The sequence below is a fragment of the Monodelphis domestica genome, chromosome 4, assembly GCF_027887165.1.
Source record: "Monodelphis domestica isolate mMonDom1 chromosome 4, mMonDom1.pri, whole genome shotgun sequence".
Taxonomy (NCBI): domain Eukaryota; kingdom Metazoa; phylum Chordata; class Mammalia; order Didelphimorphia; family Didelphidae; genus Monodelphis; species Monodelphis domestica.
The window spans coordinates 17,052,874-17,073,971 of NC_077230.1; the positions used below are offsets into that span (position 1 = coordinate 17,052,874).

The window sequence follows — 21,098 nt, forward strand, 5'->3', positions numbered from 1 at the left end:
CAAAATCACATAGGTAGGCCTAATGAAGCTTCGAGGTTATACTTCATTAAAGCCTCATGTTTCTACAAAGATTTTTTATAGTTTTACCTTCCATTAGTAACATTGTTGATATCAAAGTATCTTTTTATGAAAATAATTTTCATTTAAAGGTAGAGTGCATCTGCCTATTTACAATAGGAAAATGTATAGCACAACATCTTAACTGTGCTACACAACCTTATGCCATGCCCATTAAAAGGGTTGGAGGCCATTTTGTTCATTCTCCATTACTGGGAGGTAAACAAAGAGAGAGAACTTAAATGATTTAGATTTACCTGAGTTACATAGTTATTAAGAAATAGATAGGATTTGCAACCATATGCTCTGACTTGAAATCCATATTTCTTTCCATCGTACCACACAGTAGTAAACTCCCTTGAAATAACCCTATCAGGACAGACCTTGCAAAGAAAATTTGGAAACAAATAACTTTGGAACTTAAGACTATAAATTATCTAGGCCAAATTATTCATATTAAAATCAAGGAAACAGTATATACCATCAGACTTGTTACCACATATATAATTATTTGAGGAATAAAAATTTAGGATTCATTTAAAAACTCCAGGTATGAGGAATTTATGTTCCTAAACTATGTTTAGGATAGTTTTAGTTCCTAAAACTATGACAACTTAAAAGTGAACTAAGGCTACATACAAGGAGCTAATTGGAGTTTGATTAGTATTCCAAGTATACTACACTGAATAAAAAGGATCTAGGTCTTCCCTGTTAAACAATATTAGAAACTCTTTAGCTGAAAAATCTGGGCTTAGACAAGATTAGTGGTATTTAATGAAGAAATAAGGAGAAAAAGGAATGTAAGGAAATTTTCCTTCCATTAGAAGCCAAGAAATAATATGGTCATAAAAAGGAGAAAATTTTTGCCTACTTTACAACTGTGGCTATTTCAATCAACAAGCATGTATTTCCTATGGGATAGATACTATATATGTGGGACACAAAGAAAAAAAGCAAAATTAGTTACCAGTCTTAAAAATTACAAAGGCAATAATGCAAGCTAAGTAGAATTAAAGGAGAATGTGCCAACAAGGGAACTTGGAAAGCTTCCTGAAGATGAAGTGAATCTTAACTGGAAAGCATAGGGGATAAACTAATGGAAAGGCACAGGTAAAAAGATAAGACTCTAGGTGAGAAAAAAAGCAAGTAGATGAGTATTGCTGACCTAAAGGGTGGCAAAGGGAATAGTGTGATAAAAATTGAAAAGGTGATGATCAAGCACTTTACTTAGCAATGGAACAATTCCTGCTTACAATAATCTCAGGGGGACACAAGTACACACACACACACACACACACACACACACACACACAAACTCAAAGTAAATAAACATAAATATTACAAAGTAGAGTTGAATATGAAACACTTTTGGAAGTGGAGACTATTAATTGAGGATTATCAGAAAAAGTTTCTGGCTAGGTCGTGAAGAAATTCCAATGCTAAAAAATTCATGTCGTTTTTAGAGTATTAATGAAGATGAGTATCTCTTAATCATGAAATGATTTTGGAAGCTATGTTTCATATGATACACATTCTTGCATTTCAGCATGAACACTCAAAGAAATCTGCATTGATTTTTTCACATTTCCAGTAGTCCTAAATTTACCCAGATAGTCTCCTCTGTAACTCTGTAAAGAGTATAAATCTGTAAGACTCATCCACAAATGAAACAGGATTCATCCATTTAACAACCAACAGATCTGGATTCTACCAGATAAGGCAAATGAAAGAGGCACAAAAAGAAGACATGAATATCAACTATAAATAAAATTAGATAAGAAACAAATAAGTAGTTTACTATTAATTATTAGCATTCAAATAATGCTTACAAAAGATGACTTTTCTCTAATTAGAAAAGTACTAGAAACTTCAAATTACTTGGATTACCTATAGAAATAGTTATATGCCCTTTACTGTATGTGCTTCTCTTTCTATTTAATGGCATCAGCTCTAAGAGTACTTCATAAGCCAGAAACAAAACAGTGCTCCAAATGTCAAATAGATAAACATATCTAGAAAAATTCTCAAATTTAGAATATTACCTATATAAAGACAAAAACACTTCAGTGTACCAGTTCTTAAAAAGTAATTAGACAATATTATGGTCACCATTTTATTCTTAAGTGACCTTAAATTGTACTTAGTGTTTAAGTGCTTTCTTTTCATTTGGGCCACATGTTATGAGCAAAAGAGCTTCTTTTTTGCATGCCTTGGGCTCAGATCATTAGGACAAAGCTATCCTAAATACCCAAGTTTCTATCACCTGAAAATGTGCTGCTTTTTCTAAGAAAAATTTTAACAAAAAAAAATTTTTTTTCAACACTCTTTTGTTCTTTAACAATCCTTCCCACTTCCAAAAGGTCATCCTTTAACAAAGAAAGATGTTTGGGGCAAGGAGAAATTAAACAACTTGTCTAAAGTTATTCAGCTGAAGGCTGTCAGGAGCACAACTTGAACCAAGGTCTTCCTGGCCCCAATCAAGGCTGACTAGTCATACCACCACAATATCTCTTTCTTGCTTTTGTTATTCATAGTTAAACTATCAACAGATGCTTTCATCTTTTAAACTAGACTACCAATAGAAAATACAGAAAGTATAATGTGCTAATTGGTGATACAGGAATATAACATTAAAATAGTAATTGGAAATAACATCATCATGCTTCATTGCCTCATTTATAAAGGAAAATAAATATTAGTGTAAAGCTGTTTGTGGAATGTTGATGTACAAGAATGTGAATGTGCTTAAATTTGAATCTGTGCTACCTACAACGAGCATAAAAAAAAGAGGATAGTCAGACTTCTTTTGAAAATAAGGCACATCATATAGCACTGAAATGGGAATAGAGAAGAATTTCAACATATCTGGATGTCAACTTTCCAACCAACTCCTCCCCTCCACCAAGGTACAAATATTATGGCCACTTACTTGCACACTTATATACACTCCAACTCTTTACACCACCCACATTCCTTAATTCAAGGCAAAAACAAAAAGGTATAGGAACAACCACATCTTTGAACCAATACAATTTGCATAATACTAACTAAGACTAACAAATCAAATGGAAAGATCCTTCATCTTTCCCTACCATCAGATCCTTTATTCTAGAAATTCATTATAGAAATGATCAAATTCATCACTGATAAGAAATGGCAGCATTTTATTTCAGATTTAACTCAGAAATGATTATATGCCAAAAGCAACTGGCAATATAGTAGAAATGCAAAGATGCACCAACCTTCCAGTAGTCAGATTGTAAACTGTAGTACCTCTGGTATGCAGATAATGCTGAAAGGGGAAAAAAAAAAGGTTAAGAAAAATTAAGACATTAAAAGACTTTTTTTCAAAATCCAAAATCAAATTAACATGATTTTAAAAGTTTTTCTAGGAAATGTAGGTTTGATGTTATGACAAAGATTTTTTTTTCAAAAAATATGAGGGAACTATATATAACACAAAGGATCATGCAGTTATCTTCTCAGCCTGGTAAGAGTATTCCAAGAATAACCCTGACAAAGTGCAAAATTTATACATCTTCCCTTAAGACCAAGAACTAGATCTTCTCAACTTCTTAAATAGATTTTACAACTCCAAGTCTAGACATTTGTACTCAACCCATTTCTGAAGAGGCCTTTGGATTAAAGTGAATTGGCACTAAATTTTCTAGAACTACTAAAGACCTTAACAGATTTTCTAGGCTTCCATATTACTTACATATACACTTCCTCACATTCCAGGAATATCTCACAATTTAACTAGATTACAAAAGTACTATTTACATAATCATACATAGCAACACATAAAATCTAAAAACACTGGGTTTTATCTCTATCCCCAACAATCTCAAAAAAATATACATGTTGATTGGGGAAAAGGTAAGAATAGCCACTAAGGAAGCCTCTGAGTAAAGGGTTAAAAGTAAAGAGTTGGGGACAGCTGGGTAGCTCAGTTGATTGAGAACCAGGCCTAGAGACGGGAGGTCCTAGGTTCAAATCTGGCCTCAGACACTTCCTAGCTGTGTGACCCTGGGCAAGTCACTTGACCCCCATTGCCTAGCCCTTACCACTCTTCTGCCTTGGAGCCAATACACAGTATTGACTCCAAGATAGAAGGTAAGGGTTTAAAAAAAAAAAGTAAAGAGTTAAAGAAACTAAGACCTGAGAGCAGCAGTTTGAAGTAACTAAATTTGAGACATGAACAATAAGTCATATTTGCATGGAAATTTTAGATTTATAAAAGCAATGTTCTCAAAGTGACCCACTGAAATAAGCATATCACAGTCTCATTCCCTCACACCTTCGGACTAATTCAAATCTCCTTAAAATGTCTAATTAATGTCTATACCATGCTCCAAAATATATCAAAACTATAAAGATACATATATATGTGTGTGTGTTTATACATAATGAACTATTTTTCCAAGTGAAGAGTAATAACAAATCATTCGTAATTTCACTTGCTCCTCATGAATGTTACAGTAAGGTATAGTTTTGAAAACAACAACATGGGAAAGTCATCCTGTTAATATGATGTTCAAAAACCTATACCACTTCCCCATTCATCACCATACTCCCTAAAGTTAAACAGGAGGCAGCTGGGTGGCCCAGTGGATTGAGAGCCAGGACTAGAGGGAGGAGGTCTTAAGTTCAAATATGGCCTCTGGCACTTCCTAGCTTTGTGACCCAGTGCAAGTCACTCAACCGCCACTGCTCTTCTGCCTTAGAGTATTGATTCTAAAGTGGAAGATAAGTGTTTAGACAGAGAGACAGAGATAAAATTAAATAAGTAGACTAATTAAAATATGAGTTTGAAAGATTTTTAGTACACTACTTTCTTCCCTGCTAAATCGGTCACCATAGTCACCTCTGATCTTACAGTGAAAAATTAGGCCTCTATATTATTCTGTAAAATTCAAGACCTAAAAAATCTAGCTAACCTTGTGGAAATATGAATTAAAGACATTTTCACAAATTTAGACCAGTGTGTCTGACTTTCTTTTAAAATGAGTCAATGCAGTTTATTTAAAAATAAAGAATACCTAATTACCTATTACTTACTGAGATAAAATGTATAAAGCAATTTGCACTGTCTACCACATAGTAGGTACTTCATAAAGGTTCATTCCTTTCCTCATTCCCTTATTTTCTACTCCACAGCACTATTACACCTCAAGTTTGGGCTATGGTTATCTATTTTAGGAGAAACCACCAAATATTCTGCCCTTAAATTCCAGAAAGGAGTTGTTTTGCAAAACAGAAGAGAGGTAATGCAATCTTGATAAAAGGAAAAAATAGAGAAATCAATAAAGGGAAAGAAAGATAAAGAGTAAGATGGTAAAGAAATGGAAACAGAAAATGGTTAAAAAATATTATTAAAGTAGGATAATGAAGTGGGAAGGTCATAAGTTTTCTTTTAAAATTTTACATAAACTAAAACAGGAGGAAATAATAGTACTTGATCAAGAGAATTATCTAATGTAAAAGATCCGGTAGAAGTTTATATGCTAACAGTAGCAGATATGACATCACATTTCTAGATATAATGAGAAGAGCACATATACATCAGAAAAGGTACCTTAGAATTATATAATAATGATTATAATATGTTCCAAAAAAAGTGAAGAACACAAGAAAGGGGGTATTTATACAGAATATAAAAATGAGCATCCTACCCATACGAGTAATGTCCCCTTAAGGGCATGTTAGAAAGTATAGTGTTATATGAAATACAAATGTTGGTCTAAAAATGGTAATTTTTAAAAACTGGCCACAGTATCAATAGAAAAACCTGACTTTTCCTAATTTTCTTTATTATTTTACTTGAAGTTCACAGACATAATTAAAAAGCCAATTATTGAGGTGTTGGTTTACATTATGATAATTTTTCTACTGTAAATGACTTTCCTCCATACTTTTTAAGCACATATCCAGGAGTATCCAAACAATTATTCTAAACAAGGCATTGAAAACAATAACAAACAATCAAATATACAGGAAATCTCACAAACCAAGGTATGATGGAACAGAATTTCATGTTTGAGAGATTAAGAGTAACTTTTTCAGAGAATAGAAAATGTAGGCACTGCAATCTGGAGACAGCACAAAATTAATACTGAATAACAATATATTTAATCAAGTTTGAAATTTTACAGGCCAAGTAGTTCTCTAAAGAAACACAATGAAATTAATAAAACAATTATTTTATTTTCCACATTGAATACAATCAATCATGAATTTTACATTTATTTCAAAATTAAAAGAATATATGGCTATGTTTTTTTGGTGGGGTGAGAGGGAGTGGGGAAAAATACTAGTGATACTATCCTATTTTGTTTTGTACTGGTAGAAAGATAAAATGGCAAGAGCTGCATATCTAGTCAAGAATATAGTATTAAAAAACTGAAAAAATACTCATACATTCTTATGACTTGATATTTGTCTTTAGAGACTAACCTCCAACAGCTTTTTGTTATATAGCAACTAATAACACATGGTTTTGAGCAGAATGGCTTCCTTGATATGAATTCAAAGTACTGTAGACATACCTCAGTGTCCTGGCCAAAAAAATAATCCTTAATTCCCTTAAAATTTTCAATCATTTTTGGGTATATTTTAGATATTAGGTGATCAACTTCACAAGTTTATTACTGTTACACTTCCTCTCCTCCATATAAACTAATTCTTCCTTTAAACTTTGGATCTCTAGGGGGTCATAGGGGAAAGAGGTGGTAAATCCAATCCCCCTCATTTTTAAATGAAAATGCTCAGGCCCCTAAAAAACAAGTAGTTGTTTAAGAAATTTACACCCATGTAGTATAAAGGGATATTCTTCATCAATCAATAAATATTTGTTAATCAACAAGAATATTCCAATGATTGAGGATATAAACAAAATTAATGATATTCATTAAGTTGGAAGATATACAATGAATCTGCAAAACACAGACTTCAAAAGCTAAGCAGAAGCATTCATATTTGATGCTAGAAGCATCAAAGATCCATTGAAATTTACTGAGTACAAGGGTAGCATGATGAGATTTACCCTTAAAGAAAATCACTGGCAAAAATGTGGAAGACGGACGACAATAAATTATACATTTGTTTGTCCTAATCATAAATTCATGCTTTTATATACTCAGAATAAAAAAATTTAGTAGTGACAGCTCATGTCTAAATAATAATTATGAAAAGAGCTTTATAATCATAATAGCATTAGAGATTTATGCAAATAAATAGTTATTTCTATTTTAATAATAGAACTCTAAAAGGTTAACTGCCAAGAACACACAGCCAAAAAGTGACAAAAGTAGAACTTGAACCCAATATTCAATTCCCACATAAAATGTAGTCTCTATTATAAGAATTACTAAAGATGATCTTGCAGAAAATCATAGTTAATTAGCAAAAGTGTCTATCATACTGTAATAAATGTCTTGTATGCAGCCAACTCCAATAGGTAAATTAAAACTGTATAATAAGAAATGGTATGAATATAATTGATCTGACTGTGATAGCTTTGATTGCCCAGTTGCATTGACAAACTAAACTGTCAGGGTTAACCACTTTCAGATGGTAGATGGAAGGTCTTGAAGCAGTTTGATCCAACTAATTTATTATTCTCTATGAGGAGAGGCAGGGAAAGGAAACAGGATTTTGAAATAGTATATGAATAATCTTTACACTAAGATTTCTAAATAAATCCAAAATCCCAACTCCTCATGAAGAATCATCTTGCCTGTAATCAGGTCTAACATAAACTACTTTTACTGTCTAAATATCAAATTCTATCTTACTACCTTATACTAGGATAATAAATCTTAACTATGACCTCTTAAAGTAAAGATAAAAGATAACTAAATGCAGAACCTCTCTCTCACTCAAATTCAAAGAATACTGCTGTGACAGTTTTTCGCAGACCAGCTCTCTTGCTCCCCTCTGGAGTTCCTCTAGTGAATAGACCTCAAAGCTAGACCTCCTTCCCTCAGTGTGCTGAGAAGGAAAAAAAAAAAACCTCAGTCACTAATCTTTTGAACACAAATAGTAACTTTCTTCTTCAGCTTTCTTGAATCTCTTTTTCCTTCAAACTTCCACCAACTGTCTTTCAGATCAAGAGCTCACAATGGCCACCCCATTCTTCCAGACAGCCAGAGAAACCAGAGCCCAGCATTTTTCCCAGTCTCCTTTTATGCCAGACCAGAAATCCTAACTATATACTTAACTCTTCTCTTGTACTACAAAAACCTGTATGTACAAAAAATGAAACCTTTTATTGACATTTAAATTCAGTGTCTTTAAAATAACCCAGTGTTCATAGTCTTCGTTGCAATACAGTGCCCTTTCAAATAATCTCTAGTCTTAGTACACTGTCCTTAGTGTCCTTAGTAATTCCATTGTCCATTTGTCCTTGTTATCCTTAAAACTTGTCTCATTAAAAAGAATACAGTTATACTAGCAGTAGTCTTTATCTTCTTACTCATGATTCTCTTCACATGGGAGCAACATATCCATGCTGACTTCACTCCAATCTTTATAGCCATCTGTGTAGTTAGGAGTACCTGGAATGGACCTTCCCAGGATGGTTGAGTTCCTCCTGTTCTATAAACAGCATTTCCAGGATTTGTATTTAAATAATGAAAAATGAATTAGATCAGCCTGTATGATTGCTTCTAAATCATGAAGTTCCTTGATTCTAATTTGCAAATTCCTAACGTATTCAGCAATTGTTGTATCTCTAGCTACCACTGACATAGACAGGGCTAAATGTCTTGCCTTGCATGGGTAGATGTCCAAATAACATTCATAGGGTGAAATATGCAAATATCCTCTTGGTCCAGTTCTCAGATAAAAACAAAGCTAAAGGTAAGGTATTAGGCCATTTTAAGTGTGTCTCTGCATAATTTTCCAAATATGCAATTTCCTGTTTAACCTTTCTACTTAACCAGAACTTTGTGGGTGATAAAGCACATTAAATTTATGCGTTAATCCCCAGGCACAAATAAATCTGCTGTGACACTGAATCTGTGAAGTGTGTCCCTCTACCTGAATCAATTCTCAATGGTAATCCAAATCTGGGTGTGATCTTTCTCAATAATACTTTCACCACAAATTGCGCTGTGTTTTTATTTGATGGGAATGCTTCTGGCCATCTTATCAATTGATCTACAATTACTAAACAAAATTTGTGATTTCCAGCTTTTAGCACTGATATGAAATCTATTTGAAAATGTTCAAATGGAGTGTAATAAGCCAAAGGTCTTCCGCCAAATGCCTACCCTCTAAAAACATGGTTGTAGGCTTGACAAATTTGACATGCTGGGCAAACTTTTGAAGCAATTATTTGTTATTTCCAGGGGCTATCCAGACTTTTGTTACAGAATCAATTATGCTTTGTGTCCCAAAATGACCATTCTTCTGTATTGCTTCACAAATTTAATTGTAAAATGTTCTTGGCAGTACTAGTTTACCCTGTAATGCTACCCACAGTTCATTTATGTGCTTGGCTTTAAAATTTTGATTCCATTTCTTCATTACTTTCTCATTGTATGCCTGGTATAAATCGGTTTCATTAATGATTGCTAGATTTAAAATTAATTCAGGACCTTCCATTGCTGCTAGTTTTGCTGTTATAACTGCTCTGTGATTCCTTCTTGATACAAAATCAGTTCCACCTGTGTGTGCCAAACAATGCACCACAGCTAGCATTTTCAGCAACTGTGAGTTCACTTGTCTTCATCTTTCCACACTAAATTTAATCTGATCTCACATTTCCCCCACCTTCATTAATTTTACCTATTTATTTCTCTGGATCCTCTAGAAGATTTGCTAAAATTTCTCAAGAAAAGAACTAAACATGGTATTTGAGGTTAAAGAGCAACAAAAGTACCTAAAGAGGAAAATAATGTTTTTTCTTCATTTCTTTTATGCCATTCCTAGTAAAAATAAGCATTATGCTTATTTTCAATTGAGACTAAAGCAATAAAATGAGTTAATATGTTCCTCAACAGTTTTAAATAATTTCTATAGCCCTTTCTAAGACAAAATTAACATCATTCTACAAATAAAGCTTAAATTCCACTCCTAATATGTTTTATTCAACTACAAAGAAGTTCACTAGTTTAATTTTCTGCTCACTCACATAAGCTGCAAGACCTATATGGTTTCTTGCCATAAAGATTTGGAAAGAAACAAATTTAGGGTTATCTGTAAACTTCTGAATGTCACTGTACATACTTCTTTCCAATTACTCATTAAATTTTTAAACGAAACACCCATCATCAATTACCCAGAGCAATCCTTTGTTCATAATTTTATCCAGAACATGTCTATGTTCTATGTTTCCATTTAGAATACCAAATAATCCTTACCACCATCCAAAAAACAAAAAACAAAAATTCCTCCATCCAAAAACAAAATGGAGAGGAAGGGAGGAAGAACAAAAGGAGAAAATTTCCTCAAGTACCACTCTCACAAATAAAAATTCTTCTATACTACCTTTGGGCTTAAATTTTGTATCTATTCTATATAGTTGTTGTTATTTTATATATGTATATGTGTAAATATGGTCCCCATGGTGAAAATATAAATACTTTAAGAGTAGATTTTTAAAACCTGTATCCTCTGTGATGAGCAAAGAATAAAAATTAAAAAGATACACATTAAAATGGGAGTTGTGAATGGATCCACTCTGGAGAATAACCTAGACCTATGGGCAAAGAACTATAAAATTGCATACCTTCTGACCTAGCAATACCACTAGTAGGTCCCTATTCCAACAAGAAAGGCTCTATTTACAAAAATATTTATAACAGTCCCCCCCCTTTGTGGTAGCAAAGAATTGGATGATGCCTATCTATGAGGAATGGACAAGTTAATGATATCTGATTGTGATAAAATACTATTGTGTTTTAAGAAATGATGAGCAAGAGGTGTTCAGGAAAACCTAAAAAGACTTATATAAACTGATGCAAAGTGAAGTGAGCAGAAACAGGAGAATATTGAACACAGTAACAGCAGTAATGAATGATGACTAACTATGAATGATTAGCTATTCTCAGCAATACAATGAACATCCAAGGCAATACTGTAGGCTTTCTGATGAAAAATGCCATCCATCTTCTGAGAAAAAACAGATAAGAGCAATTTTCTTATACATTCGGGTTTTTTTTTTTGAGGGGGAGGTTGTATGTGGGGGGTGGGGGTCCTATGTTTTCTTTTGTAACATGACTAGTGTAAAAAATATATTCTGCATGACCACATCATAACCTAGATCATATTTCTTGCCTTCTCAAAGGGGGGAGGGGTGGTGGATTTGGAACTCAAAAATTTTACAAAACAAAAGTTTTGTTTTTACAAGTAATTTAGGGGGAAAATATAGACTTGCCAGAAAGAAAAAATGCTTATAATATAGACTTGTCAGAAAGACTTGTCCTAAGTCTAATTGTTGTAATATAACCATCAAGCAGTCCAATTCATTTTCTAAATGACTACCTTCCTTGGAAATATATTAGGAGTTTGCTTTTAGTTTCAAGTGCCTATTATCATTAGATTCCCCCCCTGCCCATTCTTGACCCTACTCTAACTTACAGATCAGGGAATTAACATAAATTATTTTCCTGCCTATGATCATGACTGTTAAATGACTTGAGGCTGGATGTTAACTCTGGTCTGACTACAGGTCTATCACTCAACTCATTCAGAGAAAAGGAGCTAACATTAAAGGGAGATTGGGAAACCCTTCTTGAAGAGGGTGGGATTTTTGTTCCCCAAATTCCTATTATCATCTTTTCTCTTGCATAATTTTCCCTACAGTAATTTCTTCAACTTTGCTAGTTAGCCATTCACAACTACTAAAACTTGGGAATTCCCGACACATTTGCCTAGAATATTCAATAAAATATTTTATATAGTCTTCCACTGGGTTATTTTACCTCTGGCTCCTATCTCCACCCTTGCCATTTGTAATATACAAATTATACAGCTCTGTAAAAAAATGGATTTTGTAGCTTTATTAGCTATAATTTATTCTGTTATTATATCAAACTTCTAACCATATCACTGGGTTGAAATTGCTTTCTCCATGGTCACCAATGATTCTGTTCAGTCTAATCTCCTTTTTCCATTCCTTATCACTCCTATCTTCTATGCAGGATGACAAAAAAGTCACTAAGTTGTTTTTTTTTTAAAACTGTGTTCACTCATTATCATTATTTCAGCTATTCCCAAGGTTTCTTTTAACTTTATCACTCAGATCCAAATGTCCCTTAATACCTCTAGGTAACCTAGTACTCTTCTCTAACATTCTCAGTGATCTCTTTAGTTCAAGAAATCATCTTTATGATATTTGACACTTCCATATCAATGTGTACTACCCTCATCTCTTTCTCAAGTTACAGTCCTATATTACTTACAAACTTCTTGATAAATATATGAATCTCAAAATTATGTCTGTAACAGAAATAATTTTCTTTTTATCTCAACTTCATTTGTCAAAGATGGTACCATGTATTTATTAGACAATGTAAGAACCATCCTTAAGTCTATCACCACTAAAACACTACCAGTTATCAAATCTTGATTCTGATTACATATGGATACTGCCCGAGTTTAGGCATAATGACTTCTTTTCTAAACTAATATGAAACAACCTTCTAGCATATCTCCCCTGCTCCCAATACATGGTCCAGCTATTTTATCACCAAATAGCCATGCCTGAATCAGGTCCAAAGTTATATCTTACAAGAGAACTTTCCTGATTCCCCAGTAGTTATTTTCTTCCTCTCTCATCCCCCCCCAAAATTAATTATGGTGAGTTGGGATAAACATATTGTGCTCATTTACATATGTACATAGAATCCTAGGATCAAAGACATCGAGCTAAAAAGGATATAAGCCATTAAGCACCTTCTCAAATTTAATAAATAAGGAAATCAAGATAGTGTTATTCAGCAACTCTCCCAGAATCACAATCTAGTAAAAATCCTGTCATTTCTATCCCTTATTTTTCTAGTCTTCTTAGATCTTATTTCTCTACACATATTCAGCACATGCACTTCTTAATTTTTTCATTACTCTACCATCCCTCCTCTCTCACCAGCCTGCTACAGGCCTTCCACTTCTATCAAAAAAAGTTTTCCCTCGAACTAAAATCATATGGTAAATTTGTCTTATTGTTAAACTATGCAGATTGGTTAATAATATTAAAACATTCTTACATTCCTAGTATAAATTTCACTTGGTCATGAGTAATTTCAGTAATTAAATCAAAAAATAATTAGGTATGTTATATAGAAAGAAAGGCAACATTTTTTTAAAGTCCCTGCCCTCAAATAGTTTACATTTTACTAAAGGTAATTCACAACACACGAACAATAACAAGATCATTTGAAGGAGAGAATATTAATATCATGTACAGAAAGGAAAGATTTCCTGTAAGAGATGGTACATGGTCTAAAACTTAAAGGAAGCTAAGAATTCTTAAGAGGTAGAGGTGAGAAGGGAAAGGACTCTGGGTATCGGAAACAACCCAAGACATCCAAAGCAGAGGATGGAGCAGAGAAATAGAGAAAGAGAAAGATAGCATAGAGTAAATGAAAGAATATGAAATAAATAGTAAAGGAATTTAAATAACCAGTTAATTTGTATTTCATCTTAAGAAGCAAAAGGAAACTATACCAAAGTGTTCAGCAGTGGAATGAAAAAAATACATGACATGAGTAGAATAAAGAACATGACCTGTGTACTCGGTTTCACTGTAAAGTCGGAGGAGTCAAGAAACAATTTTATGACCCAAACATGCGGTTCTCTGTTGCTTCCCATACAACCAGGTCAGCAAACCTGGGGGAAAATGGTCCATGAGAGGAGCCCCAGTTTTCATGGATGTGGGTGGGCATGGTACCGGGGGCGGGGGCGGGGGGGTTCCAAGGGAACTACACAGTTGGGGAAAAGCTGAAAACATGGGATCTATGAGAACATAAACCCAAGTATTGTTCTGTACGACACCTTGGAGGTCTTCTAGTTCAACATATTGATTTCAAACACAGAGTCATTGAGGCACAGCCAAGTGAAGTCAGAGGGCAGTAAGCATCAGAAATGGGAAATGAGCCCAGATCCTCTGACTCTAGAACCAATCCTTTTTCCACTTTCCCCTTCACCACCACCCTCAAAACATGTTCTATACTAGGACCAAAGCTTTCATTGAATAATTCTCAATCAAGCCCAAAGATCCAGGCCTTCTCTAAAATGAGGGCAGAAAGACACATTTTTCAGGAGGAATCACAAAGCAGTTGGAAGGAGATAAATGGGAGGTAGAAAAATGAGAGATGAAAGGGGAGGTATCTTTTGTCAACCATACTATACTACCTTACTACCTACTTAGCATCCACTCATCAATGATATCTTCCATTTCCTCAAACTTCTCTGTATATAATTTATCTGTTTACATATTGTAAACCAACAACAGAATTTAGTTCTTTAATGAAAATACTATTTTTCATTTTTTTGCCTCAGTATCTATAGTGCTTTGAATATGGGGGGGAGGGGGGTTTAGATGATGAAGATTTTTTTGATAGAGAAAAACAGATGAATAGAGTTTAGAAAGAAAAAATTAGGCTATTATAATATTACCATTCAATGGTGCTGTATTCCTATTACCATATTATAGCTGATATTTGTTTCGATATTGATTATGTTGTGATAAAAAAATCATTAATCAGTCTACTCAAACTGTTTTTAATAACACCACATTTTTTAAAAAAAACATTCAACTGTATTAGAATTATTTCTTCTATAAAGATTTGATAAAGCTTGCTCTACAGTTTATGTACTGCAAGTATTCACTGGGAGGTTTGTGTAGAATTTTGGAAATGGTTCATTTGATTTCTTTTTCTGTTACTGCTGCTTTGTGTAGATTGTTTTTTTTTTAATTGAGAAGGTTTTCTTTCTGCATATTATGTGTTTCCAAATTTCGTAAATGAGGTTAAAAATGATCCTATGTCATCTTCTTTTTGCTCCTTATTAACAATTAATTAATTTCCTGTACTCTGCTTGTGTCCTATAACTGTTTATAATTCTTTGTCTCTGAATTTAATTCAGAATTCACAACCTCTCTAATGGGTTAAACTTAAAAATCCATCGTGGAGGCAATTAGGTGACTCAGTGAATGGAGAGTCAAGCCTAGAGATAGGAAGTCCTGGGAAGAACTCTGATCCCAAATATATCCTAGTTGTATGAGTCTTCTGCCTTGGAATATACAGTATTGGAGAAAGAAAGAAATCTCCTGCTTATAACAAATCTATTGCTGCTTCAAGGTTTTGCTAAACTTGAAGATTGTATAAGAAAGAAAGAAAGAAAGTTGGGCCCTATATCTTTAGGCATCAAACTATCCTTCCTCAATCAAGTCACAATATCTGCACTCAACTTGAGCCCTTCTCAGTTTCATCAGAGGCCCATTACCAAAAATACAACTCTGTTGTTGTTGGCAAGCTACTGATCCATTTATTGACAGGTAGCATAAGATCTTCTTTAGTCTAGCCTTTTGGTCAGATCATGCTATAACATAATTATCCATCCATTTATTTTATAATTTGTAATAAAATTATATATACTATCTAATAATTTTTTCCTTAATACTTATGATTTACCTCTTCTTGTTTTTTTTTTGGTTTGCTAATTTTGTTTTCTGTTCCCTTGTTTTTGGTTTAGTCAGCGGTATATCAATTTATTAAGTTTTTCCAAAAACAAGATCTTAGAGACCCCCCCCCATCTCATATTTTGTTCCCTTCTTTTTTGATCTTAGAAGTTTTAGTGAGATTTTTTTTGTTGTTCAGTTGTTTTTTAGTTCTAATTCTTCGTGACTAATTGTAACCTCAGCCTATAAATCTTTATTGTATAAAAATATTAAGGGAAATAAATTTGCCCTTAATATGCTTTATCCTCAAAATTTTTACCTACTGTAATCTTATTATATCTAATATAATTTTCAGTAAGTTGATCTTTAAGAATAACAATTCTTAAGCAAACCATTTTCAATTTCTATTTGTCTATTTTTATTTATCAGTCACTCTACCAAATACTACTCCATTAAAACTATGATTTTTCAAAGGACTTAACTCTCATTTATGCATTTAGTCTTTATAATGACTATTTAACAATTTATAGTATCAATTATTCTGAATGTCACATAAAAAGATATTTAAATACAGAGTGAATTGTCAAACAAATATTCACAGCTCTCTATTCATTACATTATGCTCAAATAAATCGGACAAGATATGAACGTGTATGTCTTTATTATCAATTTTGTGAGCCAATTTCTTTTTACTGGTAAATTCAGTCCATTAACACTCAAAAATATAAGATTATGTAGTATGTATATATGTATATTCTCCCCATTGTCCCCAGTATCATACTCAGATATGATTTCTATCAGGAAAAAGTCAGCTTTTTGTTACTTCCACAATGTTATTTCTAAATCATCCATTTAAATACAAATTTGTGTTTAATACTGACTCTTCTTTTTCTCTCCACAACATAAAAAAGGAAATTTCACTTTTAATTTGATCCATAATTCACTTTATATGCTTTATTTAAATGGCATTTTTATTTTATTGATGCACCTTGCTGTCCAAATCTTTTTGACCCCTAGGTGTCAACAGTAAAAAAAAAAAAGCATAACAGATACTTGTCATTAATTCTTCCCTTCTAATTGTTACCTCAACTTATAACTTTGTTCATCATTTTAATCCATTCTCCCTACACTATCACTTAAAGAAACCACTGCAATTCAAATTGAGGGTTTTTGTTCATACCAAGAATAATCATAATTAAGTAACCAACAGCTCTGTTCCCCTACCTTTTAAGACATTTTTTATTACCCACTGTTATTTTGCTTTGCTTCTACAAAATGATTCCAGATATGGGTTTTAGGATTTAAATTTTAGTAAGGAAACTACTAGATGCTCACTACCTAGCAATGGTTTTATTCCTGAAACTTCCCAAATGTCTTATCAATAGGTTAACTTTGATCTCTATTTGAAGATTTAATAAAGACTTCAACTGATACATACTCCACAGCCTAACATCTAAAATGCTACAGAATGTTTGAAAATCTACACACATACATATATACATATGCATGTATATATACATAAACACTTATATGTACACCCAAACAAACATATGTGTGTGCATGAGTATGATTTTCTCTTTTAGAGATGATGAAAATTCTGGAATAAGTTTTAGTATCCTTTGACAGTTTAACTTTTCCTGTTTTTTTTGCAAGGCATGTGAATAATCCTGCTTCATTCACAGATCATGGATTTTAAAATGATAAAAGATCTGACTTTTAAAACTCCTCAGCAAACTCCATAAGAACAAAATCTTTATTTTTGTCATTGTGTCCTCAGATGCTAGGCAGAGTTCCTGGTACAACGAAGATTGTGAATAAATGTTTACTAAATTGGCTTACTAAGTAGAATTATCTAATCCGGGGGTGCCCAAATTTTTTCCACAGGGGGCCAGTTCACTGTCCCTCAGACCATTGAAAGGCCGGACTATTAACAAAACCGAACAAATCCATATGCACACTGCCCATATCTTATTTTAAAGTAAAAAACCAAAATGGGGAACAAATACAATATTTAAAATAAAGAACAAGTAAATTTAAATCAACAAACTGACCAGTGTTTCAATGGGAACTATGGGCCTGCTTTTGGCCCCCCCAAAACAGGGGGTATCTTATAAAATTACCCAGTGGCAGTGGTGGACTTCTCATAGTAGAGGCCCACCACTGATGTCACAGAGCAGATCAACACTCCAATGCGTGTATACAGTACTGGAGGCAGTGCTGGGCCTGTGACACTGTACACCTCTGTCTGGTATAGCAGAGGCTGCAGCGCTGGCTGGGATGGGCCTGTCACAGCTTGCACAGGCCCATCACTGCCACAACTATACCGGGTAGCAGTATACACAGTGCAGAATCCCCTCTCCCAGATCGCCGCTCACCATGCTGACGTCTTCCATTGTGCAGCCACATAGTCCTTTGCGCAGCACCTCATTCTCGTTCAGTTACTCTCAGAACAAGGGGCCACGCAAAGGATTATGTCACCGAAAATAGAACTGTATGTGAGAGATGCCACACTTTGCGGTACCGCCACATACAGTGCTCTTCTCACTGACCACCAATGAAAGGTGCCACTTCCGGAAGTGCGGTGGGGGCCAGATACATGGCTTCAGGGGGGTCACATGTGGCCCGCAGGCTGGTAGTTTGGGAATCCCTGATCTAATCCAACAAGCTCAGAACTCAAGAATCATAGGATTAATTAAGAAAGATGAGATTTAAACCCAGATATTTTGACTTTGAATCTATTATTTTTTCTCTCACTTACTAGTTGTGTGACCCTGGCAAATCACTTAACCCTGTTTACCTCAATTTCTTCATCTGTAAAATAAACTGGAGGGGTAAAGGGCAAAATATATCAGTGTCTTTGCCAAGGAAACTCCAAATGAAGCCCTGAAAAGTTGGACACGAATGAAATTGCTGAACAAAAACAAATGGCATTTTTACTAAATTCTTACTAAACTTCTATTTTTTTTTTAGCTATTTAAAAAGTACTTCATAAAGGAAACATGGGAATTATATTACCTGGTAAACTAAATTTGACATTTTTCTACACTAACTTGTGTACACAGGAAACACTACAGGTTTAACTGAATTGGAATGATACTGGAGAGTATCACATCAAAATTCCCAATCTGTACTCTATAGCTTAATTTTATCTCTGAATTAGAGAAGCAATCATTTTAATTGAAATTTTTAATAATTTTATAATTCCTACTATTCAGTTAAACAATATTTACCAAAATTGTTTAAATAGGACAAGTAGGGTAAGAAAATGAATTACTGAATTCTACTTAATTCTTTACTTGCTTATGATCCACAGTAAATAAATGAGTAATTCAAAATATGGATTCAAGCATCATATTTCTAGAGCTAGAAGAGAGCTTAAGGCATCTAATCCAATTCTGTCATTTCATTAAGAGAACTAATAAGGGGTGCTACTTGATTTGGCTCAGATAATAAGAATCAAAAAAAAGGAATTTGAGCACTATTCTTTTAATTCAAGAAACAGAGGGGGTTTTTTCTAACAGGTGTTTTTTCCTTCAGATCTGTCTGTGTGAACTCTTCTTAGAATGTTTTAAAATGGATATATGGATTACAAAGGAAACCATAACAACAACAACATTAAAATTTAAGTGCACAGACCTCAGGTAAAAAACTCCTGCTTTAGAGATAGTCTTGTTCCACTACATCATGACCTCTCTCCTATCATCTATCCTTTATAAATTCCTAGAAGAAATAAATGTTTTGGGTATACAGTGATGAACAAGATGAACACATATAAGGTCACTTTTTCATGAACTAATTTACATAATGAAATATGAAATTACTAAATTCAAGCATTTACTTTGTATCCGACTATATTATCTCTACCAAATTAAGGATCATCCACCACAAGCAATATCACATTAACATAGTCCTTTTAAAATTTACAAAGTCTTTTATATGCATTATCTCATCAAAACATACATTAAGAAAATCATTTTAAATGTTAGAAATACTTAAATACTACTAGAGGTAGAAAAGAAAACATTACCTTTTGGATAATCTTCCAATAAGAGGTTGAAGTGACCTAACTGACAAAAGAAATCAGATTCAACTTTTCCTTCAGCTTTTAAGATTAGAGATTCGTAGCAGCGAACAGCCTAGAAGGAAAACAAAAACAAAAACCACAAAGAATATTAAGAAAAAGAAATAGAATGGCAAATATAAGTAACTTCTGACAAAGCATATAACCTTATTGCTCATTTTCCTCCTCGATATGAGAAAATTAGATTAAAATTTTTGAAATGAGAAAAAAGCATATTCTAGTCATAAGGGACACACTGTGTAAAGGCAGAGAGTTTAGAAAGAGGGTATATGTCACTTGTGAGCAACAACAAATCACTCAATTTCCTTGGGCCTCAATTTTCTTACATGGAAAATCAATGGGTCGACCTAAACAAGGATTCTTAAACTTTCATATCATTGATCTAACTTGGAAGTCTAAAACCTATGGATGACTTCTCAAAATAATGTTTTTAAATGTATAAAATATAAAATTATATTAAAATTTCATTGATAATTATATTTAAATAATTAATATTAATGAACATCAACAATATTATTAAGAAAATTTTTAATATTTTACAATTCAGGTTTACAGATCACAATGTCAAGAACCACTCTTCTAGAAAATATCTCTAAGGTTCTTTCTCATTTGAAATTGTTTAATCTGTTAAATATTAAAATGAGAGCAATACTCTTATTTGATCTGACTAGTTCATAGATCTAGGGCAATTTAAGAAATAATGACCAAGTCCACTAAAAAATGTGTTACATGATCTCAACTGAATCCTTGCTAAATTTAGGCAAATTCTTCTACAAAAGGCGATCTTTTAATAGTTCTCTAAAACATTCACTTACCCACTCAAGATAGTGGTTATCCCAGCCCTCTTCAAGATTTCAAATGTTACTCTCCCCAACCCACTAAGATGTTTTATCAAACATCATTTCTGCGCATTATTTCTTCATTCTCACAGATTTAAGTCCTTTCTATGTGGGGGGAAAAACCATCTATATAAACTCTTTTCTCAGAATCCCCAAAAAAATTTTTTTCTGGCAGGCAATCCTGTTCCATATTAGTGCTCTACCTGATTTACAATATTATGTGGCCCTTTTTATGAATACAACCCTATTGTTTTTTTAAAAGTCACTTGGTCAGACCATTCTTGTGAGCTACCTTCCTATGCCTCTTTCTTTGCTTCTCAGATAAACTCTGCTGAAACTTCTTCCCTCTACAATGTGGCTTCTGACCTCATTCAATTGAAACTGCTTGCCAAAGTTGTCATGTATCTAGTCAATGCTAAATCTAATAGTTTTTTTCTCAATCCTCATATCTTTGACTTCTTCAGCCTGTCATAATGTTGATGTGCCTAGGTTT

General features: G+C 33.4%; 1 protein-coding gene and 1 non-coding gene across 11 annotated transcripts in view; both read right to left on the reverse strand.

The window, feature by feature from the left end:
• Nucleotides 1-21,098, reverse strand: part of KDM6A (lysine demethylase 6A) — a 252,356-nt gene that overhangs the window by 141,409 nt on the left and 89,849 nt on the right. For 7 of the 10 annotated variants that reach the window (XM_007493305.3, XM_001366285.5, XM_007493302.3 and 4 more), the window contains 2 exons: nucleotides 19,713-19,821; nucleotides 3,300-3,349 (listed from right to left, as the gene is read on the reverse strand). In XM_007493305.3, coding sequence (XP_007493367.1) covers nucleotides 3,300-3,349; nucleotides 19,713-19,821 — 159 coding nt within the window. Of the gene's footprint in view, nucleotides 1-3,299; nucleotides 3,350-19,712; nucleotides 19,822-21,098 lie in introns of those variants that run through there. The other 3 variants (XM_056826093.1, XM_056826092.1, XM_056826094.1) reach the window with 2 other exon arrangements.
• On the reverse strand, nucleotides 18,092-18,154 carry MIR12297C-1 (microRNA mir-12297c-1). The gene is given in 1 exon segment (NR_162899.1): nucleotides 18,092-18,154. It is a non-coding gene; the product is annotated as a microRNA mir-12297c-1 (primary transcript).